The sequence below is a fragment of the Pelodiscus sinensis genome, chromosome 16 (assembly GCF_052426305.1).
Source record: "Pelodiscus sinensis isolate ZL-2025 chromosome 16, ASM5242630v1, whole genome shotgun sequence".
NCBI classification, from domain to species: domain Eukaryota; kingdom Metazoa; phylum Chordata; order Testudines; family Trionychidae; genus Pelodiscus; species Pelodiscus sinensis.
Genome location: NC_143067.1, coordinates 28007312 through 28028605, shown reverse-complemented (window position 1 = coordinate 28028605; position 21294 = coordinate 28007312). Strand labels below are relative to the sequence as shown.

The following is a 21294-nucleotide window of genomic DNA, read 5'->3' as shown; positions in this document are numbered from 1 at the left end:
GACCAAGAATACACAACTGCAATAATATTCTGTTTACTGAATACATAACATCAAGGAATATAGAGTTGATTACAGTTTTAATTAAAAGCTAGAGATGGTGCTTCTTGAGATAGTTTTAAAATCTGGATTGTTATGAAATATATGTGTGATAAAAGGAAATGTCTGCATTTACATGATGCAGTGAATGTTTTTGCTGGAGGACTGGAAGAAAGGTTTTGTTTGTTTTTGTCTTTAAAAAACACTGCAAAAGATTCTTGGGTAGAAGAACAAAGGATTCAGGGCCAATGTGGTCACAGAAGAAAAAAAATCAGCTGAGAAGCAAAAATACACATTATTTGAAAGTTGTGAATGCTAATTGAGAACTCTTCCTATCAGGGAATTAACTAAATGACTATTTCAGAAGGCTTCACAGGTAAATCCTTTTGCACATGCCTGTAGCTAGTTTGCTGTCCCTTTACGGCAAGCCAGACTCAGCTTGCTTGTGATCATGCAACTATCCTCCAGCTGATTGTGATGGAATTGTGTGGTGCATCGGATCATGGAGAAGAGTACTTAACAGATGTGAAGTCATTCTAGGGAGGAGACCTGGGAGAGTGAAGCAAGAGAAGTTATCTTTTCAGGAAATGGCCTGGCGAGATCAGGCTGGAGAAGATACTCAGAAAGTGGGTTAAGTTCCTTGTGGAGTATGGGACAAGGAAATGAAATTGACCAGAGTCCTCAGGGAGTGGAGGCAGTGGAAGAAACTTCTGATTAGAAGAAGCAGCAGAAAATAAAGCTCTATAGATCTCTGGCAGAGGGGCAAAAAGCAGAGAATTTCTGAGTAGCCCAAGTAATAGAGATGTAGCCATGTTAGTCTGGTCTAGCTGAAACAAAAGACAGTACTATGCAGCACTTTAAAGACTAACAAGATGGTTTATTAGGTGATGAGCTTTCGTGGGCCAGACCCACTTCCTCAGATCAAATTGTGGAAGAAAATTGTCATGACCATATATACCAAATGGATACAATCAAAAAAAGTGAACACATAAAAAGGACAAATAAAATTTCAGAACAGAGGGGGGATAAGGCGGAGAGGTTAATGTCTATAAGCTAATGATATTATAGGTGATAATTGGGGAAGCTATCTTTGTAATGGGTAAGGTAATTAGCATCTTTGTTGAGTCAAATTTAAGCATGAATGACAGTTCAACAGAGGATCTTTAGAGATGATGACCCTTGCAATGCCCAATTAAGGCACACAGGGAACCTTACACGTGAAGGCTTGCAATTAAGTCTCCCAGCATAGCTAGCTTTGCCTTCCCTCCACTTGGACATTGTTTTTCTTAATACCTTGGTTTAGAAATCCCAGAAATCTGTTTGAATCCTAGAAATAAACTGTGATGACATTGTTGACACAATGTAAATCATTTATTCATATATAACCACTCAATTTTTTTGTGGGCCTTTTTTCTCAGATACAGATTCAGAAAACACCTTTGATCCATGTCCATGGATACATAAAGGGAAAGAAGTCAGAGCAACAGGAAGTAGCAGTGGCTTTTGACTGGCTGGATAGGTCTTTAGGACAACTAAGTGGAAGAGAAAATGATTATCTAGTACGAGATATGCAGACCAATTGGGAGAGGTGGGGGAAAGATAAGAATCATTCTATTGAAAACCTCAGATTTTGAAAGAGCCCGTTTTTTGCCTACAGAAAAACAGAGGTCTGTTCTTCCTCAGTTTCCTCTGTGGGCAGAGTCTTCATCACTGACATCTCTCATATTTTCTCATTCATTTGATCAAGTGCTGCTCTGCCTCATCCCAACATCCTGATGCTGCTTACTGGAAGGAGTAACTCAGGTTTCAAGTTCTCCACCTATCAGAAATCACTTCATGCTGATTTTTTCAACAGCATAATTATTTTTATTTGTTCATTGCCAGAACTGCCTAGGTTCGCAAAGTTGCTTTATTTATTTAGCACCAGGAGCTTGTGACTGTGCTGAGAACTTAAATCAATGAATAGCAAATAAGCATTGCTCACCGTCTATGTGAAACACTAAAGGAAACTGCTTCATTTAAAGATCTTGCATAAGACTTTAGCAAAGGTTTTTATACGGTTTCCCACAATATTCTTGCCAGCCAGTTAAGGAAGTATGGATTGGATAAATGGACTGTAAGATGGTTAGAAAACTGGCTAGACTCTCGGGCCCAATGGGTAGTAATCAACGGCTCAATGTCATGTTGGCCGTCGGTTTCTAGCAGAGTGCCCCAAGGATTGGTTCTAGGGCTGGTTTTGTTCAACATCTTTATTGATGATCTGGATGAGGGATGGATTGCACCCTCAGCAAGTTTGCACATGATACTAAGCTAGGGGAGAGGTAGATACACTGGAGGGAAGTGATAGGGTCCAGAGTGACCTAAATAGATTAGAGGATTGGGCCAAAAGAAATCTGATGAGGTTCAACAAGGACAAGTGTAGAGTCCTGCACTTGGGATGGAAGAATCCCAAGGATTGTTACAGGCTGGTGACTGAATGGCTAAGTAGCAGTTCTGCAGAAAAGGACCTGGGGATTACAGTGGATGAGAAAACAAAAGGAAAAACTATGTAGCACTTTAAAGACTAACAAGATGGTTTAATAGGAGATGAGCTTTTGTCAGCCAGACCCACTTCCTTAGATCATATTCTGGAAGAGAATTGGCATATTAGGTTGCATGAGGAGAAGCATTGCATTTATTCTCCTTTATTCGGCTTTGGTGAGGCCACACCTGGAGTATTGTGTCTAGTTCTGGGCCTCCAACTACAGGAAGGATGTGGACGCATTGGAGAGGGTCCAGCAGAGGGCAACCAAAATGATTAGGGGGCTGGAGCACATGACCTATGAGGAGAGACTGAGGGATTTGGGTTTGTTTAGTCTGCAGAAGAGAAGAGTGAAGGGGGATTTGATAGCAGCTTTCAACTTCCTGAAGGAAGGTTCCAAAGAGGATGTTCTCTGTAGTGACAGATGACAGAACAAGGAGCAATGGTCTCAAGTTACAGTGAAAGAGGTCTAGGTTGAATATTAGGAAAAGCTATTTCACTAGGAGGGTGGTGAAGTACTGGAAAGGGTTACCTAGGGAGGTAGTGGAATCTCCATCCCTAGAGATTTGTTTTTAAGTCTCGGCTTGACAAAGCCCTGGCTGGGTGATTTAGTTGGGATTGGTCCTGCCTTGGGCAGGGGGTATGACTTAATGACCTCCTGAGGTCTCTTCCATCTCTTTGATTCTATGTTTCTATGATTCTATAATTTCAAACCTGGTGGCTACGGGGGGGAGGGAGGAGTAGTGGAAGGGATTGCTTCTGAAGAGTTGTTTTGTGCCTTATATCTTGAGGTAAGGCACTATAAGGTGCTAAAATGTAAATGATGCCTTGTACTGAGGAAACTTGTTAATTACACTGTAACAGTGATAGAAATGTAGCCGTGTTAGTCTGTTGTAGCTGAAACAAAATACAGGACTATGTAGCACTTTAAAGACTAACAAGATGGTTTATTAGATGATGAAGTTAGATGAAGTTCATCATCTAATAAATCATCTTGTTAGTCTTTAAAGTGCTACATAGTTCTGTATTTTGTTTCAGTGATATAACAAATAGTGCTGTAAAAAAAAATTTAGGATGGGGAAGGAACATAGTCTTTTGATACAAAACATTTAAGAGCTCTAATTCCCTATTGAAGGTAGGAAGAGAAGAGACTAGTGGGAAGAAAACACACCTGCAAGCCAGGAACTCCTGAATATGAATCTCAGCTCTGAAATGACTGTCCTTGGAGCACTGAGCACATCATTTGGCATTTCTGCCTCAGTTTCCCTTCAGTAAAATGAGTTAAATATTACTCTGTGATAAAATTAAAGTTTCTAAAGCTCCTTGAAGATGAAAGGCATTACACATAATAAATGATAGAATCATAGAGCTGGAAGAGACCTCAGAAGGTCATCAAGTCCAGCCCCCTACTCTAGGCAGGACCAATCCCAACTAAATCAACCCAGCCAGGGCTTTGTCAAGCTGAGACTTAAACACTTCTAGGGATGGAGACTCCACTGCTTCCCTAGGTAATCCATTCCAGTGCTTCACCACTCTCCTAGTGAAATAGTTTTTCCTAATATCCAACCTGGACCTCTCCCCTCACAACTTGAGTTCATTGCTCCTTCTTCTGCCATCTGTCACTAATCTTTAATCAGGCTATAATCACCATCTCATTCTGACAGTTTACTCTCTTAACTGTTTTATTATTCAGAGAACTTTCCTGTAATTTTGTGTATGTTTCATTGAAAAGCAGAAATTCATTCATTCAGTAGGTTATTTTTGTTTACATAGGCTTTTTGGTCCCTTCTAGCTGTCAGGTAAATGGGCCAGGCTTTTCTAAAGATCTCTGTGAGCAAGATCAATGGAAAGAAAGTTTGGTAGATATTGGAACTAAACAAGAGGTGGGGAGAGAGAACACAACAGGAGTCTACTGCACTGCAGACTAGCACCATGCCCAAGTACATCTCGTAAAGGTTATGACACATCATCTGCTTATTGTAGTCTGCATCTGTCCTTTCGTTTCTATGTTCTGTACAAACAGATTCAAAGGTTTTACCAGGAAGGTGTTAAACACTGTTAAAGGTCACACTGCATTTGTATCATAGTCATACCCATCCCCACCTTCGTGAAACATTTAGTGCTCAGCTACTTAAATATTTTTAAGCAGCAATTTGTCAGAGTTACTGGGATGGAACCTTTTTTGTTTTTAATGTATAAATAACACTGAGCATCAGCTTAGTCTGGCCCACGAAAGCTCATCATCTAATAAACCATCTTGTTAGTCTTTAAAGTGCTACATTGTCCTGCATTTTGCTTAAAATAGGATTGACTTCTTAGGGTATGGGCTTTCAGCTCATTGTTGCAAAACTCTGGAAGCAAGTTCTTGGCAACCAGTTTCACAGGTGGAACAAATGTCTGAGAACAGCTTTGCTAACAGAATTAACATGGAGAGTTAGATTCTGGCAAGCCCCTGTGTGGTTGTGGTGCAGATTATAAGGATGTAATGTAGGGGTGGGGAACATTTTTTGGGTCAGGGCTGCTGACCCCCAGGATAGTAGATTTTGTATATACCGCCCCACGGTGGGATAGCAGAGGGTGCTGGAGTGGTAGTACAGGCTTCCCAATGCTGGGGGAAGCCCCAAGCCTCAGGGTCCAGATCCAGGCAAGCAGGGCACTGCCGGTTCCCCACCGTGGTGTAAGGAGTTGCTCCTTCTGCATGATCTAGCCATAGTTGCACGCCTCTGGCTTGCATGTGTTCAAAGACTGTTCCCTGGCTTGTGCTATGAGTATAACCCCATTCTCCTCTATCCTGACTAACCAACTGTGGAGAGGGTACATGCCGCAATCTGCTGGGAAGGCAGCAGTGGGCATGATCCCCACATGCTCCTGAAACCCTCCAGGGTTCTTGCCAGGGCAGTGCAGCTCTATATGCCTTCACTGTTGGCTAGCAGTGCTTTATATACACAAGCCCTTAAGTGAGTAGCTGTATATGATGCTGTGATGATATTCTCTCCATGTGATCTCCAGGCCCACTTGTATGGCCAGGAACATGTAGCCTACATGTTGGCTTCCACTCAGGATACTGTCTAAGAGCACTGTCCATCCATGGGACCAGTGAATTGCTAAATAATTTGTCCATAATCAACATGTTTCATAAATGCCCTTTACATAACCCCTTTAAATTGCCTCTGTCCACCAGATACATCAGAAGAATTGAAATCTACTGTATTGGTGGCTTGAGAACTGTTCAGTATTCAAGTAAAAACATATACTAGCTCTGTGGGATGGTGAGAGATCTTCTTTGCCACAGGGCATCTGCAAAACCTTGACTTATGGAACAGTTCTAGAGCCCTGTGATCAACTCATGACACTTTTAGTCAGAGCTCGTTAAATGTGACTGATATATAGGTCCATGTAATGATTAGCCAAATTTGAGATACTCTGAAAAAAGGGAACCAGCGAAGAAATTAGTTATCACAACGGAGTGTGTCGCAAAAAAGGCTCTAACTATACCAGGGAAATCTGTATTGCCATATGCAAAATGGACCTCTGCTTGTAGTGAATGGAGAATTCCTGAGGTAACTGCTGACCAGACTGTCAGTGCCTCATAATCCTTGAAAAAAAGATGTTGCTCAAGAAAACAAAACTTCATTCAGCACTGAAGTCACCACTGAAAGCAGTTTAAGCTGGTATTACTACACAAAGGATGAGGGGAACAAATTAGGGCATCCAACCCTTGTTCCCCCTCAAAGGCCCCTTTGGCTCCAAAATGAAGCAAAACAGGCAAACTGATAGACTCTAAGGGTATGTCTACACTACAAAGTTAATTCGAACTAACGGACGTTAGTTCAAATTAACTTTGGTAGGCGCTACACATGCGAACCGCTAGTTCGAACTTAATTCGAACTAGCGGAGTGCTTAGTTCGAACTAGGTAAACCTCATTCTACGACGACTAAGCCTAGTTCGAACGTCCTAGTTCGAATTAAGGGGTGTGTAGCCTTCCCCAGCCCTCCCGAATTAAGGGCTAGCCCTCCCCAGCTTTCCCTGGTGGCCACTCTGGCCAACACCAGGGAAACTCTATTGCCCCCCTCCCGGCCCCGGACTCCTTAAAGAGGCACGGGATGGCTACGATGCCCGTGCCAGGTGCAAGCCTGCCAGCACCCAGCCAGCAGACCATGCACCTGGCACGGCTCGAGCCAGCCACCCGATGCCCCCCAGCCCTCCCCCTCTTCCCGGGACCAGGCTGGCGGCTCCTGGGAGCTTGCCCGGGACCGCAAGAGGCGGGCACCCGCCTGGTCTAGTGCGGACATCGTGGACCTCGTCCATGACCTCCACACTAGGCACAGGAAAGTGGCCGTCTAGGGCAGGAGAGCTGCCAGCCTGGCCTCCCAGGAGCAGGTGTGCATGAAAATCAAGGTGGACCACTGAGACCCCCGACCCTGAGCCCTGAGCTTACAATGGCCGTACTGGGTCAGACCAAAGGTCCATCTAGCTCAGTAGCCTGTCTGCCGACAACGGCCAACCCTAGGGACCCTGGAGGGGATGGACTGAAGACAATGACCAAGCCATTTGTCTCGTGCAATTCCTCTCCAGCCTTCCACAAACTTTGGGCAGGCACACCACTCCTACCCCCTGGCTAATACCACTCCATGGACCCAACCTCCATGACTTTATCTCACTTCTCTTTAAACTCTGTTCTAGTTCTAGCCTTCACAGCCTCCTGCAGCAAGGAGTTCCACAGGTTGACTCTTTGCTTTGTGAAGAACAACTTTCTGTTACTAGTTTGAAGCCTGCTACCCATTCCTTTCCTTTGGTGTCCTCTAGTCCTTCTATTATGGGAACTAATGAAGAACTTTTCTTGATGCACCCTTTCCACCCCACTCATGCTTTTATAGACCTCTATCCTATCCCCCCTCTTTCTCCTCTTTTCTAAACTGAAAAGTCCCAGTCTCTTTAGCCTCTCTTCATATGGGACCTGTTCCAAATCTCTGATCATTTTAGTTGCCCTCCCCTCTCCCACCCTCTCTCTTTCCCTCTCCCACCTCCTTTTCCCAGTCTCCCCGAGTTTTGTTCAATAAAGAGAGATTCTATTTTTGACCACACGTTTTCTTTATTTTGTACATCAGGAAGGGGGGCTAGGGAAGGGTAAGTGGAAGGAGGTGAGGGAGGAATGGGGTACGAGCCCCCGATGGGGAGGACTGGGCTGGCTCTGCGGGCTTCTGGGGGTGGAAGCTGTCCTGCAGCCCCCCCAATTGCCCCCTCTCCCCAGATGGCAGCCTGCAGCAAGTGCAGCCGGTCTTATGGCCGAATGCTGTGATGTGCCCAGTGTGGGCACTCCAAGCCAGGACTGTTTTGCAAGCGGGTCACCCCTGAGAGCTGTCTGTCCGGGGTGGGGGTCGGGTCCCTTTAAGCTCAGCCCTCGGCTAGCCTGAGGCAGCAGGTCCATGCTCTAAGTCCTCATCTGATGCCCTGCCGGCACTGCTTCCGGCCATCCTTAAGCCCGGTTCAGGGTCCACTTAATGTGGACATGCTAGTTCGCATTAGCAAAACGCTAATTTGAACTAGTTTTTTAGTCTGGATGCGTTAGTTCGAATTAGCTTAGTTCGAATTAACTAATTCGAACTAAGTTAGTTCGAATTAGCGCTGTAGTGTAGACATACCCTAAGATCTTTGTCACATCTCTGAACCATTTGGCTGACACCTTCCTGCAGTTTCTATCCCAATGACTGAATCCAGAAAAGCATCAATAGAAAGTTGTTTGAGCAAGGATCAGTAGATAGGCACTGCAGATGTCATCACACTGATTCCTGTAACTATAACATCATCTTAATGTTCCCTTCCTGTGCAAAGGTATTGAGAAGGAGGTGACAAATTAGAAGTTTTGTGAGAAGTGAAAAGTATTTTTTCCTTTGAGTGTAGGAAAAGACTTTGACATCTATTCATTGAGCATTTTTTTCTGGACAAATAGTGTGGCACGAAAGAAGGTGAAGGACACAAAAAGCAGAAGTGTGTGTGTGGAGCATAAGAGTAATAAGGGGTCAAAGATGAAATAAGGGAAGATTAAAGAATTAATTTTTATTGCCATTAATATTAACAATATTTTAAACATATCTCCCATGTTATATATTCCCTGAGAAAGGTTTGTGAAGATTCTTACAGAGTAGGATTTCATGTAATGAATGTGAAGTGGATGCAATGAGGAAATGATATACCATTGTATTGTATGCAAAAATATTACCAGAAAATGTTGTGTTGGAATCAAGAGGTTTCCAAGTCACAGTATGTTATGTTCTTCCTTTTTAGATATAAGTATTGAAACACCTGCAGGGTAATCCAGGGTACTTATGTGTGTTGTAGGTGGAGTGGTCCAATGTCCAGGACATGCTTGCTTTTATTATACCCAGATATTTAGTAATTACTCAGAGCTATAAATTAATACTTATTGTTAGATGCAAGGCTCACTACTAGCTCTAATGCTTTGAGAGATATTAGACATTGCAGTCACTTGTCATTGTCATTGCATTTTCCCCCCTCCCACTTCAATTTTGACCTGATTTTCAGTAGGTGCTATCTCAAGACTTTACAGCGAGTACTTGAGCCTTTCTGAACTCTTGGGATTCAGATTATATAAAACATTTATTTCTAGCTCTTGGGGCTCATGAGACATGCTGGCAGTTAAAATCATAGTTGAATTGAAGAGTATTACAGGGAGTAAGCAACAGTAATGGGAAAGGTGTATGGGTGTCAGAATCTTAGAAATATAGGGTTGGAAGGGACCTCAAGAGGTCATCCAATTAGAGATAAGACCAAGTAAACCAAGGTCATCCCTGACAGGTGTTTGTCCAACATGCTCTTAAAAATATCAAATGATGGGAATTCTACAACCTCACATAATAACCTACTCCAGTGGTTAACTCCCCATATAATTAGAATTTTTTTCTTAATATCTAGCCTAAATGACTCTGACTGGAAATTAAGATCTTCTAGTGAACATGCAGAACAGTTGATTGCTGTCCTCCTGCTTTACCATGTTATCAGTCTTCTTTTTCCCAAATTAAACAAAAACAGGCTTTTTAAACTTTGTCTTGGAAGTTAGGGTTTCAATGGCTAAAATGAAGAAATGATACACTATTGTATTTCATGCAAAAATGTTACCAGAAATGGTAAGTGTTGGCATCAAGAGGTTCCCAAGTCACAGTATATTATGTTTTCTGTTACTGTCCTCTGGACTTTCTTCAAATTAACCACATCTTTCCTAAGGAATCGCACCCGGAACTGGTCACAGTATTCCAGAGGCCAACTAAAAAGTGATAGTTACTTCCATGTTTTACAAATGACATTGCTGTTATTAACCTGAGAATGATGTTAGCTTTTTTTTTCCAGCTGCATCAAATTGCAAACTCATTCAACTTGTGATCCACTATGACCCCCAGATACTTTTAACCTAATCTCAGTGTTCCCTCTAAGATTTTCCATGCATGAGCGGAGTGAGTTTTGTCTTGTGCACCAATATTGAGGTAATGTGCACTTGTCTGGATGTGTGGCACCCACCAGTGGCACTGCTCCCTGAGACAGTCTCTAAGGCCCCAGCAGCCACTGCGCCACATTGCAGGCCTTGATCCTGCAAAAAAAATCCATTTGGCAGAGTTGGGAATAGAACCTTAGGGACATGTCTACACTAGGAAATTATTTCAAAATAACTTACTTTGAAATAATAACTACCGAAATAACTATTTCAGAATAACATGTCCATACTACAGGGAAGCCTCAAAATTAATCCAAATCAGGCTCCCCTAATGCGAATGTGCTACCTCAACTTAGAGCCTCAGGAAGCACTGGGGAATAATTACTTTGAATGACTCTGGGGAGTAGTTATTTCAAAATAGCGGCAGTGGAGCATCCACATTCCTGCTATGTTGTAATAACTATATTGAAAAAAGCATTAATCCTAGTGGAAAGCAGGAGTTATTATTTTTAAAAAACCAGCTCCTTATTTTGAAATAACATGCTTGGAAGTGTGGACACTCGGCTTGTTATTTCAAAATAACCCCCTAGTGTAGACCAGGGGTAGGAGACCTGACCAATGTTCCCTATAAGCTGAGTACTTCTGCAGATTCTCAAGAAATTTAAATGCTGCCAAAGTGATTAACAGAGCACTCACAGCTAGGTTTTGTGTTTCTAGTGGTGGTGCATATTTGCTCATGCCCCGGTGCACATAAAAATTTATTCCACACATGGGTGGAAAAAATCCAGATATGGATAGAAAAAAGTAGAGGGAACACTGGTTCTGACTCCAAATCTGGTGTAGACACCAATTCTGGAAAAGTCTTCTGTGAAGTAATACTGAAATGTTTATGTGAAAATGAAAGAGAGTGGGAAGGAAGCTCAAACAGAAACCTCTGGCATGGTGCCACGGCCCTTTTCATAGCAATTTAAATATAAATCAATCTACAGAAACTCTTAGATTCAGGCCTGACAGGCTGTATTGGTGGGTTCAGGGCCAGCATTAGAGTGGAGCAAGGAGGACAATAGCCCTGAGCCACATGCCCCAGAGCAGGAGTAGCCAACCCAAGGCTCTCGAGCCACATGCGGCTCTTTGCTTAAAGAAATGTGGCTCTTGCTAGTTTAGAGCCGTAAGCCTGGAGTGCTCATGGACAGCTGCTCTGCACACGCACCCCACGGCCTGGAGGGAGAAGTGTGTGGTGGTGGCGGCTCCAAGATGCAGGCATTAGGTTAGAGTAGAGGGGAGGGAGGCTGGGGATGCTGGGCTCTGGGGTAGGGGAGGGGGATTGGGTTAGAGCAGGGGGAGGAGGGGATGTCTGGCTCTGGGGGAAAGGGAGAGCATTGGGTTAGAGCAGGGGGCTGAGAGTGCCTGGCTCTGTGGGAGGGGGAGGGCACTGGGTTTGAGCAGGGTGGGGGCGGGGACTGAAGAACCATAAACTCAAAGTCTTCATGAATGCAGCATAAGGCAGCCAACACAGATGTCATATTTAAATTCCAGGGGGGAAAAGAATCAGCATATACCTGATGGGTTTCTTTAAAGAAAATTCAAAGGCTATTGTTTGCCAGGCTGAAGCAATTATTCTGAGATATGAGTCTCTCCCTTATTGTTTTTGAACCTCTCATATTTGCAGTCTGGAACAGACCTGAATTTTTAGAACAATAAAAAAGCCATAATCTGCATAAGTAAAAAGAGGAAACCATACCAGAGATCAACAAGCTGGAGTGAAACAGGCACTTCAAATTGTGCTAATTTACTTCTCAGTTCATCTTAATTTTAAAAATCTCACAGGACATAATAGGGCAGTACCTAAAATACATGGTGGGGATACTTATTTTTAGTGTGAGAATATTACTATATTTTTAAAGGTTGTTGTTGGTTTTTTAAATTTGCTGTTTGTTCCTTGTTAAGTTCTCTGAAGATCTATGGACTGGCCATGAATGTTTTAAGTAACTAGAGACTTTTTTATTGTTTTTTGTCCAAAATGTCCTGTAATATTATTTTATCACTATACTCTGTGTACTATATCTATCTATCGATAGATAGACATATAACAATAAATATATAATTTGTGGATCTTTGTACCCCACAGCTATTTAGCTTTTTGTCTCTAAGTGGTTGGCCACCTCTGCCCCAGGGGATACTATCTGGTGGGGCTCAGGCAGCAGGCTTCAATTTCAAAACATTGCAGAAATCCAGCAAGTGAGCAGCTAAGGGAGGTAGGGTGGGGGCTCACTCTTTAGTTTCTGTCTTGAGGCCCAGTGAGTCTAACATCAGCCCTGAATGGGTTTTTCAAAGGCACTCATACCTTGGCTTAATTTATTCCCATGATAGTCAAATGTAAAATTCCCATTGATTTCAATAAGTGTAGAGTTAAGCCAATGCTGACTGTTTTGATCCCGCTCTATAGGATACTTAATCAACTTACGATGCTCTGGAATGCTTCAGTCATGCACTGCTGCATTATTAGTGTAGCAATGATAATTCACAGCTGTTAACATTCCTCTGGGCTAATTGGAGCAGTAAAAGGAGCCCATATCCCAAGATGGGAAGAAACCTAGCAGAAAAATGCATGACCATACCTTGTGTCAGGTGCAGAGCTGGATAATCAGAAAGTGTGGAAGACAATTCAATGAGCATGTCAGATCAGTTCCCATGACCACTTTGAAAAGAGAGTCATCTGCGCAATTAAAACATCTATTCTAACACTTCCTAATGAGCCATAGTTACTAATTAAGGGATAACAGTTCAGATGGAGACCTATACAAGGCAATAAATAGCATTTCTGGATGATTAAGCGCTGAAGAGTAACTGAAGTGTTGAATCATCACTTAAATAATTTAGTAAGTATCTATTCTAGTATCTGGAACATTTTCCTGATTGTGGGTTCAGAAGTAACATACTTCCACAAACCATATTACAAAAATAACCTTTCTGTTGCAAGGGTTTAAAAAAACCCTATGTTTCTGTTTCCAGCACTGACTTTCAATTGGCCATTTTTATAGCATACTGCAAGATTCTTTAGTTGGAATATGTTTTCCCTCCCAACACTAGCTGATGGACAACTGAGCAACATGGAGGAGAAAAGGTGTGTGTGTTGGGAAGGAGGTGACTCACTACTAACTCACAGCTAAATAAATAAATTATTCAGAGAAATAAATTGTATTTATTGGCCAGATATGCAGATAATGAGCTTTTCAGAAGCGTAAAACAGATAATCTCAGGCTCAAAGCTTTAGTGAATACACTTTTCACATGACACTTTTAAATAGAATATAATTGTAAAATAAAAATTGAGTGCTGTCTTAGGATACACATGCTAAGCCAGAGCAAGAACATTGTATCACCTGGAGAGCCAAAAAAGAAAACAAACTTGATGATAAGTGAGCAAAGTAGAAGATTCAGAGTTGGGATGAATCTGGCAAAAAGGACACATGGGGTGATGCAAAGTGCAGTGGAAATATAGCAAAAGCATTGCAGCTGTGAAGAAGATTCCTCTATTATGCAGAAAAAATAACCACTGAATATAGTTCTGCAATGGAAGATTCTCTGGCTTTCCTGTTCTGACTAGTGCAAAGGTTACAGAGTCACTTCAGTCATTTGGAAGCTAGGGACAGTGCACGAACTGTGGCATCCAGGAGGCAAACATGAGGTTGAGGGATGGATTTGTAGCTGTGTAGTTGTGGGGGAGGATCCCTCTTTCCAGTGCACATCTGAGGGTCCAGTCCAAACACCTTACTGGGGTAAGCTGATCCTTGCCCCTATAGCTAATGAATTACGCTGTTTTAAATGGCTTTCTTAGTTCTCTTCAGTCAGACCACACTCCATACATGCAATATATGGGTATTTCTTTATTTTAGTTTATATTATTTTATATTGTAACCATAATAAGCAGAGATGTAACTAATTCCTGCCCTTTGCACTAAGTTTTCATGAGAGGACTAAAAAGCTTCCAGGGTCAGAGAACACTAATAAAATGGTTGCATATGCCGTGGATAATTTTATCTATAACCTAGGTAGGCCAAAATGCAGAAGCCAAATCAGCCATCTTGTGCTTCCATTGATTTCCTGTGACAAGTGGCTGGAATGGGAATAGGTCTGGAAAACAGGCCTGGAGATGGAAGAAAATATGGTATGTGGAGAGTTTCACACATCCAAATGGAAGCTGCATGGAACACAAATTAAAGCAGGCAGCTGAGTATGAGCCAGAGATGCCTGAGGCAGCAGACTGTGCGCCAGTTAGAAAGAGAAGTGATCCCAGAATTCCTAGAGCCCAAAGTCGTAGTTTGGAGTCACTGTTTAAAAAGTTTGGCCTTCCTTGAATCATAGAGGGAAAGTCTGTTCAGTAGTTATTATTTGATTTATTATACTTTGAAATAAACCATATTTATCTTCCTTATGTCTTAAGGCTATAATACTTTTCTGTTTTCACTAATTCAAAACCTGTAAATGTGCTTCACCTTAAGATTTTCATTACCCTTTTTTTTTTAAAAAGTCACAGCAGCCTACTTATTTTAAGGTGGTGCCTCTCAGTTGTTGCATATATTGAAACCATGAAAGTGGACTAAACCTGAAGATTGTCATAACCTTTCAAGATTTATTAACTAGAGAGAGCTGAAATAACTGCAGCTGAGAAAGTCAGTCTGCCTTAAATATCTCTATTTTGGTGTTAGGAAACTCAAAAAAGTAGCCTTCCAGTCAAAAGTAATGTAGCGTTGTCTGGAAAATGTGAAACTCACTACAGAAGTTCTGTCCAGTGTACTTTTAGGGCTTAAATCTTAACATGAGAAATTTTTTTTAAAGTGTCCATCATTGTGAGGCGTATAGACCTAATATTTTTTAGCAGAATACTAAATGACATGGAGTGATGCTAGTGCCTTAAACAATCAAGATGCTATCATTTTACTTTGGTTAAAGATACTATTGTTACACAACTTGCTTTCCAACGTAAGGTGTGCAGAAGAGATGCTATGAGACTACAGTTTAGTGCTCTGTGTTTTCCTGGGCACTGTGACTGCGCGTCCGGGAGTCCCCGACCCTGCATGCTCCTTCGCAGCCTGATGTGACTCTCTTCCAGCTATAGAGTAAACAGGGTTTATTGCTTCTCTGAGATACAGCCCAGCACAGGCTCGATGTTGACATAGGAGCCAGGGCAGACAGCCTTAGTCTTCTTGGGGGGAAGGGGTTTACAGGCCCCTGAATCCCCCTGTACTGGACTTAGTCTGCTTCCTTCATGCTTCCCCCAGACAAGAATGCTCCTTCCCCCAGCCACCAGTCACTCATTCTCTCCAGGCAGTCACACCCCCTCCTTTGTTCAAACTCCTTTCCCTGGCCAGCTGTGAAGGGGCTGGGCCATTGTCTATCTGCCATAGACACACACAGTCTCTGCAGACCAGCATAGGGCAGTAGGGGTCACACACAGCATAACACAGTGAATGCAAAACCAGAGTGAATTCAGAGCCAAAAGAGTAGATAGAACACCTTCTCCCCCCTCCAGCCCCCCACATCACAGGCACCAAAACCTAAAGTATGGTATAGCTGGGTTTTCTTTTCATAAGGAGCTGGTAGTTCTAGCTTTTGCTCCAAATGTGGTTATTCAAATGTGGCATTTCTTTAACTCAACAGGAAAGAGCAAGACTATGTTGAGAAGTGCTGGAAAGATGTGCGAGTGGGAGACTTTGTGCAGCTGCAATGTAATGAGATCATCCCAGCCGATATCCTGTTACTGTTCTCCTCTGATCAGAATGGGATCTGTCACTTGGAGACTGCAAACCTCGATGGGGAGACCAATCTTAAACAACGACAAGTTGTGAAAGGATTTTCTAATCAGGTAGCCCTGTAGGACATATGACAAAGAATATTCAAGATTTTCTGCCTCTGTTTCCATGACAACTAGTTTCATGAAATACAATATAAGCACATTCTGAAGAGCTGAATAATACTTGCTCAGTCTCACAGAGTCATAGATGCACGCCATCTCAGGGCTTGAATGTATAGTATGATAAGCAGCAGAGTGCTTTAACAGGTTTGTGTAGGTGTGTCACAGAAGTGCACAAATATAAATGAATGTTGTGTAACACAAATAAGCGCATATATTATTCTGTTTCCTGCTTGTAGGAACTAATGACAGTACCTTCTGGGTTGCAAGTGGTATTCTACTTCCTGTTTTTGCAGAAAAACTTGCCAGCTGTCTACACTGGCCGCTTGAATATCTGCAAGAACATTGACGATCTCATGTAAGATTGTCAGTGTTCTTGAGGAAATACTATGCTGCTCCCATTCGGGCAAAAGCCCTCTTGCACAAATGCTTTTGCGCAAGAGGGCTAGTGTAGACAACGCGGTATTGTTTTGCGCAAAAAAGCCCCGATGGCGAAAATGACGATTGGGGCTTTCTTCCGCAAAACTGTGGCTAGATTGGCATGGACGCTTTTCTGCAAAAAGTGCTTTTGCGGAAAAGCGTCCGTGCCAATCTAGACGCTCTTTTCCGCAAATTCTTTTAACAGAAAAACTTTTCCATTAAAAGCATTTGCGGAAAATCATGCCAGTCTGTATGTAGCTAGAAGTGTTGGATGCACTCTGCAGACAATTATGAATGACATTTAATACACCCCTCCCAATTCAGTCTTTCGGCAAGAGAGAATAGGTGTATGTTTCATTCCCAGACTCTCTTATGGCCTTTGAGTTTTTATGGTTAGGTTCCTATACATCACTTTGACATATATTAAGCAGTTCTAGTGCACAGTAAGCTGAAAATAACTTTGTGAATGGCCCTGCTTGAGAGTACAATATATTATTCTTTAAGATATTAGGCCAAATTTTAATTTAAACTAAAATTGAAGATTGGCTGCTTAGTCATCAGCTTGAATATACAGAGGTGAGAAATTAAATATTTGTTGTTCACACTTTTGCATAGATCATTGTTCCTTTCTCAGAAGAAATTGATAAATCCTAAAAGTGAGAGAGCTTGACCTTAAAGGAATACTCTTAAATGACTAGTGAGAGGTGTCAAATAAGACAAAACTAATTTAATCAGATACATCAGAATGAATGGAAAAAACTTGTTTCATTGGGAGCTATAATTGCAAATGGGGTAAAAATAAAGAACATATAGATAATTCCTGTAACTGAATATCAATAGTTTTGTGAGCAGAAATTGAGAATAGCCATAATGCACAAACATAGTAACCATTATTGCACAAATCTCCAAATATTTTTAGCACAAAAATATTAATGTTTTGTTTTTTGTTCATTTCAATAGTTCAGTAGTTAATTTTTAATTCATTTCATTTTTAATTCATTTCAATAGTTCAGTAGTTAAGTTAAGAATGGGAAATGTGGTTCACCAGGGTTAGCCCCTGGTGGGCCACCAACACTTTATTTTCCTGTGCATTGGTAGATAGAGCCACTCGCAGCTCCCGTTGGCCGTGGATCATTGTCTTGGCCAATGGGAGCTGCAGGAAGCAGTGTCCCTGTCTGTGCTACTTCCTGCAACTCCCATTGGCTGGGAAGGGCTATCTGCAGCCAATGGGAATTGCAAGCATCTCTACCTGTGAACACATAGATAAATAAAGCACTGAGCCACTTATTGCCCACCCCTGAGTTAAGTAGCTTTAGAAGCAAATTTATCCCTACTCCATCCCCTTCATTTAATTCAGTGGGGACTCCTAAGATATTAGCTGTCATAAAAGGCATTCCTCATAGATCTTGAAGGTCTAAGGAAGTTAATGCTCCATAAGATCATATGAAATTTGTGATTTAAGGTGTACTTACATGAAAATTTCTATGAAAGGATGGGGAGAGAACAAAGAAATATGTTTTCTCAGCAATTTAACATTTTATGTTTCGTTCCCCCAAGCCCATACTATTACTCTGAACAGCAAGACAATTCCAGATGATAGGTCTTTAAAGAATAAGAACTCAATCCTTCACTGATCTCTCTGGGTATGTCTACACTACAAAGTTAATTCGTACTAACAGACGTTAGTTCGAATTAACTTTGATAGGCGCTACACATGCGAACCGCTAGTTCGAACTTAATTCGAACTAGCAGAGTGCTTAATTCGAACTAGGTGAACCTCATTCTACGAGGACTAACGTCTAGTTCGAATTAAGTAGTTCGAATTAAGGGCTGTGTAGCCACTTAATTCGAACTAGTGGGAGGCTAGCCCTCCCCAGCTTTCCCTGGTGGCCACTCTGGGCACTACCAGGGAAACTCTTCTGCCCCCCCTCCCGGCCCCAGAGCCCTTAAAGGGGCGCGGGCTGACTACGGTGCCCATGCCAGGTGCAAGCCTGCCAGCACCCAGCCAGAAGACCCTGCACCTGGCACGGCTCGAGCCAGCCACCCGCTGCCACCCAGCCCTCTGCCTCTTCCCGGGACCAGGCTGGCGGCTCCCGGGAGCCTGCCCAGGTCCGCAAGAGGTGGGTGCCCGCCTGGTCCAGTGCAGACATCGTGGACCTCATCCATGACCTCCGCACTAGGCACAGGAAAGTGGCCGTCTAGGGCAGGAGAGCTGCCAGCCTGACCACCCAGGAGCAGGTTGGCATGAAAATCAAGGTGGTCCACTGAGACCCCCGACCCTGAGCCCTGAGCTTAGAATGGCCGTACTGGGTCAGACCAAAGGTCCATCTAGCCCAGTAGCCTGTCTGTCAACAGCGGCCAACACTAGGTACCCTGGAGGGGATGGACTGAAGACAATGACCAAGCCATTTGTCTCGTGCCATCCATCTCCAGCCTTCCACAAACAGAGGCCAGGGACACCATTTCTACCCCCTGGCTAATAACACTCCATGGACCCAACCTCCATGACTTGATCTCACTTCTCTTTAAACTCTGTTCTAGTTCTAGCCTTCACAGCCTCCTGCAGCAAGGAGTTCCACAGGTTGACTATTTGCTTTGTTAAGAAGAACTTTCTGTTGTTAGTTTGAAGCCTGCTACCCAGTAATTTCATTTGGTGTCCTTTAGTCCTTCTATTATGGGAACTAATGAAGAACTTTTCTTTATGCACCCTCTCCACACCACTCATGCTTTTATAGACCTCTATCATATCCCCTCTCAGTCTCCTCTTTTCTAAGATGAAAAGTCCCAGTCTCTTTAGCCTCTCTTCATATGGGACCTGTTCCAAACCCCTGATCATTTTAGTTGCCCTCCCCTCTCCCACCCTCTCTCTTCCCCTGTCCCACCTCCTTTTCCCAGTTTCCCCGAGTTTTGTTCAATAAAGAGAGTTTCTATTTTTGAACACGTGTCCTTTATTTTGTACATCAGGAAGGGGGGCTAGGAAGGGGTAAGTGGAAGGAGGTGAGGGAGGAATGGGGTACGAGCCCCCGATGAGGAAGACTGGGGTGGCTCTGCGGGCTCCTCGTGGTGGAAGCTCTCCTGCAGCCCCCTGATTGACCCCCTCCCTGGATGGCAGCCTGTGGCAAGTGCAGCCGGGCTGATGGCTGAGTGCTGTGATGTGCCGAGTGTGGGCACTCAGGGCACTCCAAGCCAGGACTGCTTTGCAAGCGGGGAACCCCTGAGAACTGTCTGTCTGGGGTGGGTCGGGTCCCTTTAAGCACAGCCCTCGGCTAGCCTGAGACAGCAGCTCCACGCTGTAAGTCCTAATCTGATGCCCTGCCAGCACTGCTTCCGGCCATCCTTAACCTCGGTTCAGGGTCCACTCAGTGTGGACATGCTAGTTCGAATTAGCAAAATGCTAATTTGAACTAGTTTTTAAGTCTAGATGCGCTAATTCGAATTAGCTTAGTTCGAATTAACTAATTCAAACTAAGTTAGTTCGATTTAGTGCTGTAGTGTAGACATGCCCTCTCTTCCAAAGGACTGAGCACCTTTACCTCCCAATACGGTCAATGGAAGTTAAGGGCAATAAACACCCTCGCATCAAGCCCTATATTAGTATGTACTGATCTGTTGTTTCTTTTAAATAACTTGCCTTTCCACTAGCTTTTGTTCCAGATATCAAGGTAGAGCATGGCTAGGCAAGAGCCTGTCAGTGGGCTGAATCAGGCCCACCTAAGTCTTTTATCTGGCCCACACGGAAGTTCCCTGTCCTGCCCGATAACAAATTGCCTGGGAGCCAGGGACACATGAGCCCTTTCAACTACTTCTATTTAAAGGGCTCACATCTCCCCCGCAGCTCGTAGGCAATGTGTTAGCAGCAGGGCTTGGAGCTGTGAGCTCTTTCAACTGCTTCCATGTAAAGGGCTTGCCTTCCCCACCTGCTAAAATAGAAGGAGTTGAAAGGGCTTGCAGCTCCCGGCCCCACCACTAACACATTGCCTAGGATCCACAGAGGTGGCACGAGCCCTTTCACTTGTTTCTCTGTAAAGGCCCTGCCCCACCCCAGCTGGGGTGGCTTGTAACCACTTCCAAAATGGCCACCCCTTCAAAAATTATTGCTCACCTCTGAGGTAGAGGATAATAAACTACATTGTGTGTTAGCTATTATCTAGCTTGAGGTGGGCAATAATTTTCACAGGGTGGTCACTTCACAAATTTTGGTACCTAGTTGTGGGCTAACTTGGGCAGGAGGGGTGAAGCTGGGGACTAGAGAGAGAAAAAGAGAGTTGCGTGAGTGTGAAAGACAGACACTTCTTGTGTGAGAGACAGACTTTATTATACAGATTGTGTTTGTCACAGACCACCCCCCCATACCCACACAGGCTGGGGGTGTATGTCAATGACACAGAGAGTTTGTGCTGGCTGCTGCTGGGTAAGTTTCTGAGAGAAGACACACTCTGTCTCTTTAAGGGAAATCTGTCCTATTCTGTTGTTTCTCCCTTCCCTTGTGCTGCACTGCTCTGAGTCACTTTCCATCCATGTTTGAGACTGGAGCAGCCCCGCTGTGTGTATCTCTGTCCCCAGTTCCTGCTCTACAGAGATGGGATACAGGGGTGGGGGACACCTTGACTTCAGCACTTCTCTCTCCCCTCCATACTCACCTCCCCTGCTCTGCACAGCTAGCAGGAGAATCCTGGGAGCAGTTTCACTGCAGGATGGAGCAAGGGTTTGGAAGGGGCAGGTGAACACATGTTGCTGGCTGAGTATGCACACTCTGTTAATCATCTGGTCAGGCCAGAGAGAGAAATGCTTGGTGGGCCAGATCTAATCCCTGGGCTTGATTTTGCCCACCCCTGATCTAGCTGCTGCATATTCTGAATTCTCCCTACCATTTTCAATGTGAGAAGATCTGTGGTTTCAGTTCATCTCCTAATGCTTCAATTAATACAATCTTCTATTAATCTAACAGTTTTATTT

At 43.4% G+C, this 21294-nt stretch overlaps 1 protein-coding gene across 1 annotated transcript in view; it reads left to right on the top strand.

Annotated features, from left to right (window-relative positions):
• Positions 1 to 21294, top strand: part of ATP10B (ATPase phospholipid transporting 10B (putative)) — a 110664-nt gene that overhangs the window by 10026 nt on the left and 79344 nt on the right. Inside the window, exon 2 of the mRNA XM_025178505.3 lies at positions 15666 to 15870. Within this exon, the coding sequence (XP_025034290.3) occupies positions 15666 to 15870 (205 nt within the window). The remainder of the gene's footprint in view (positions 1 to 15665; positions 15871 to 21294) is intronic.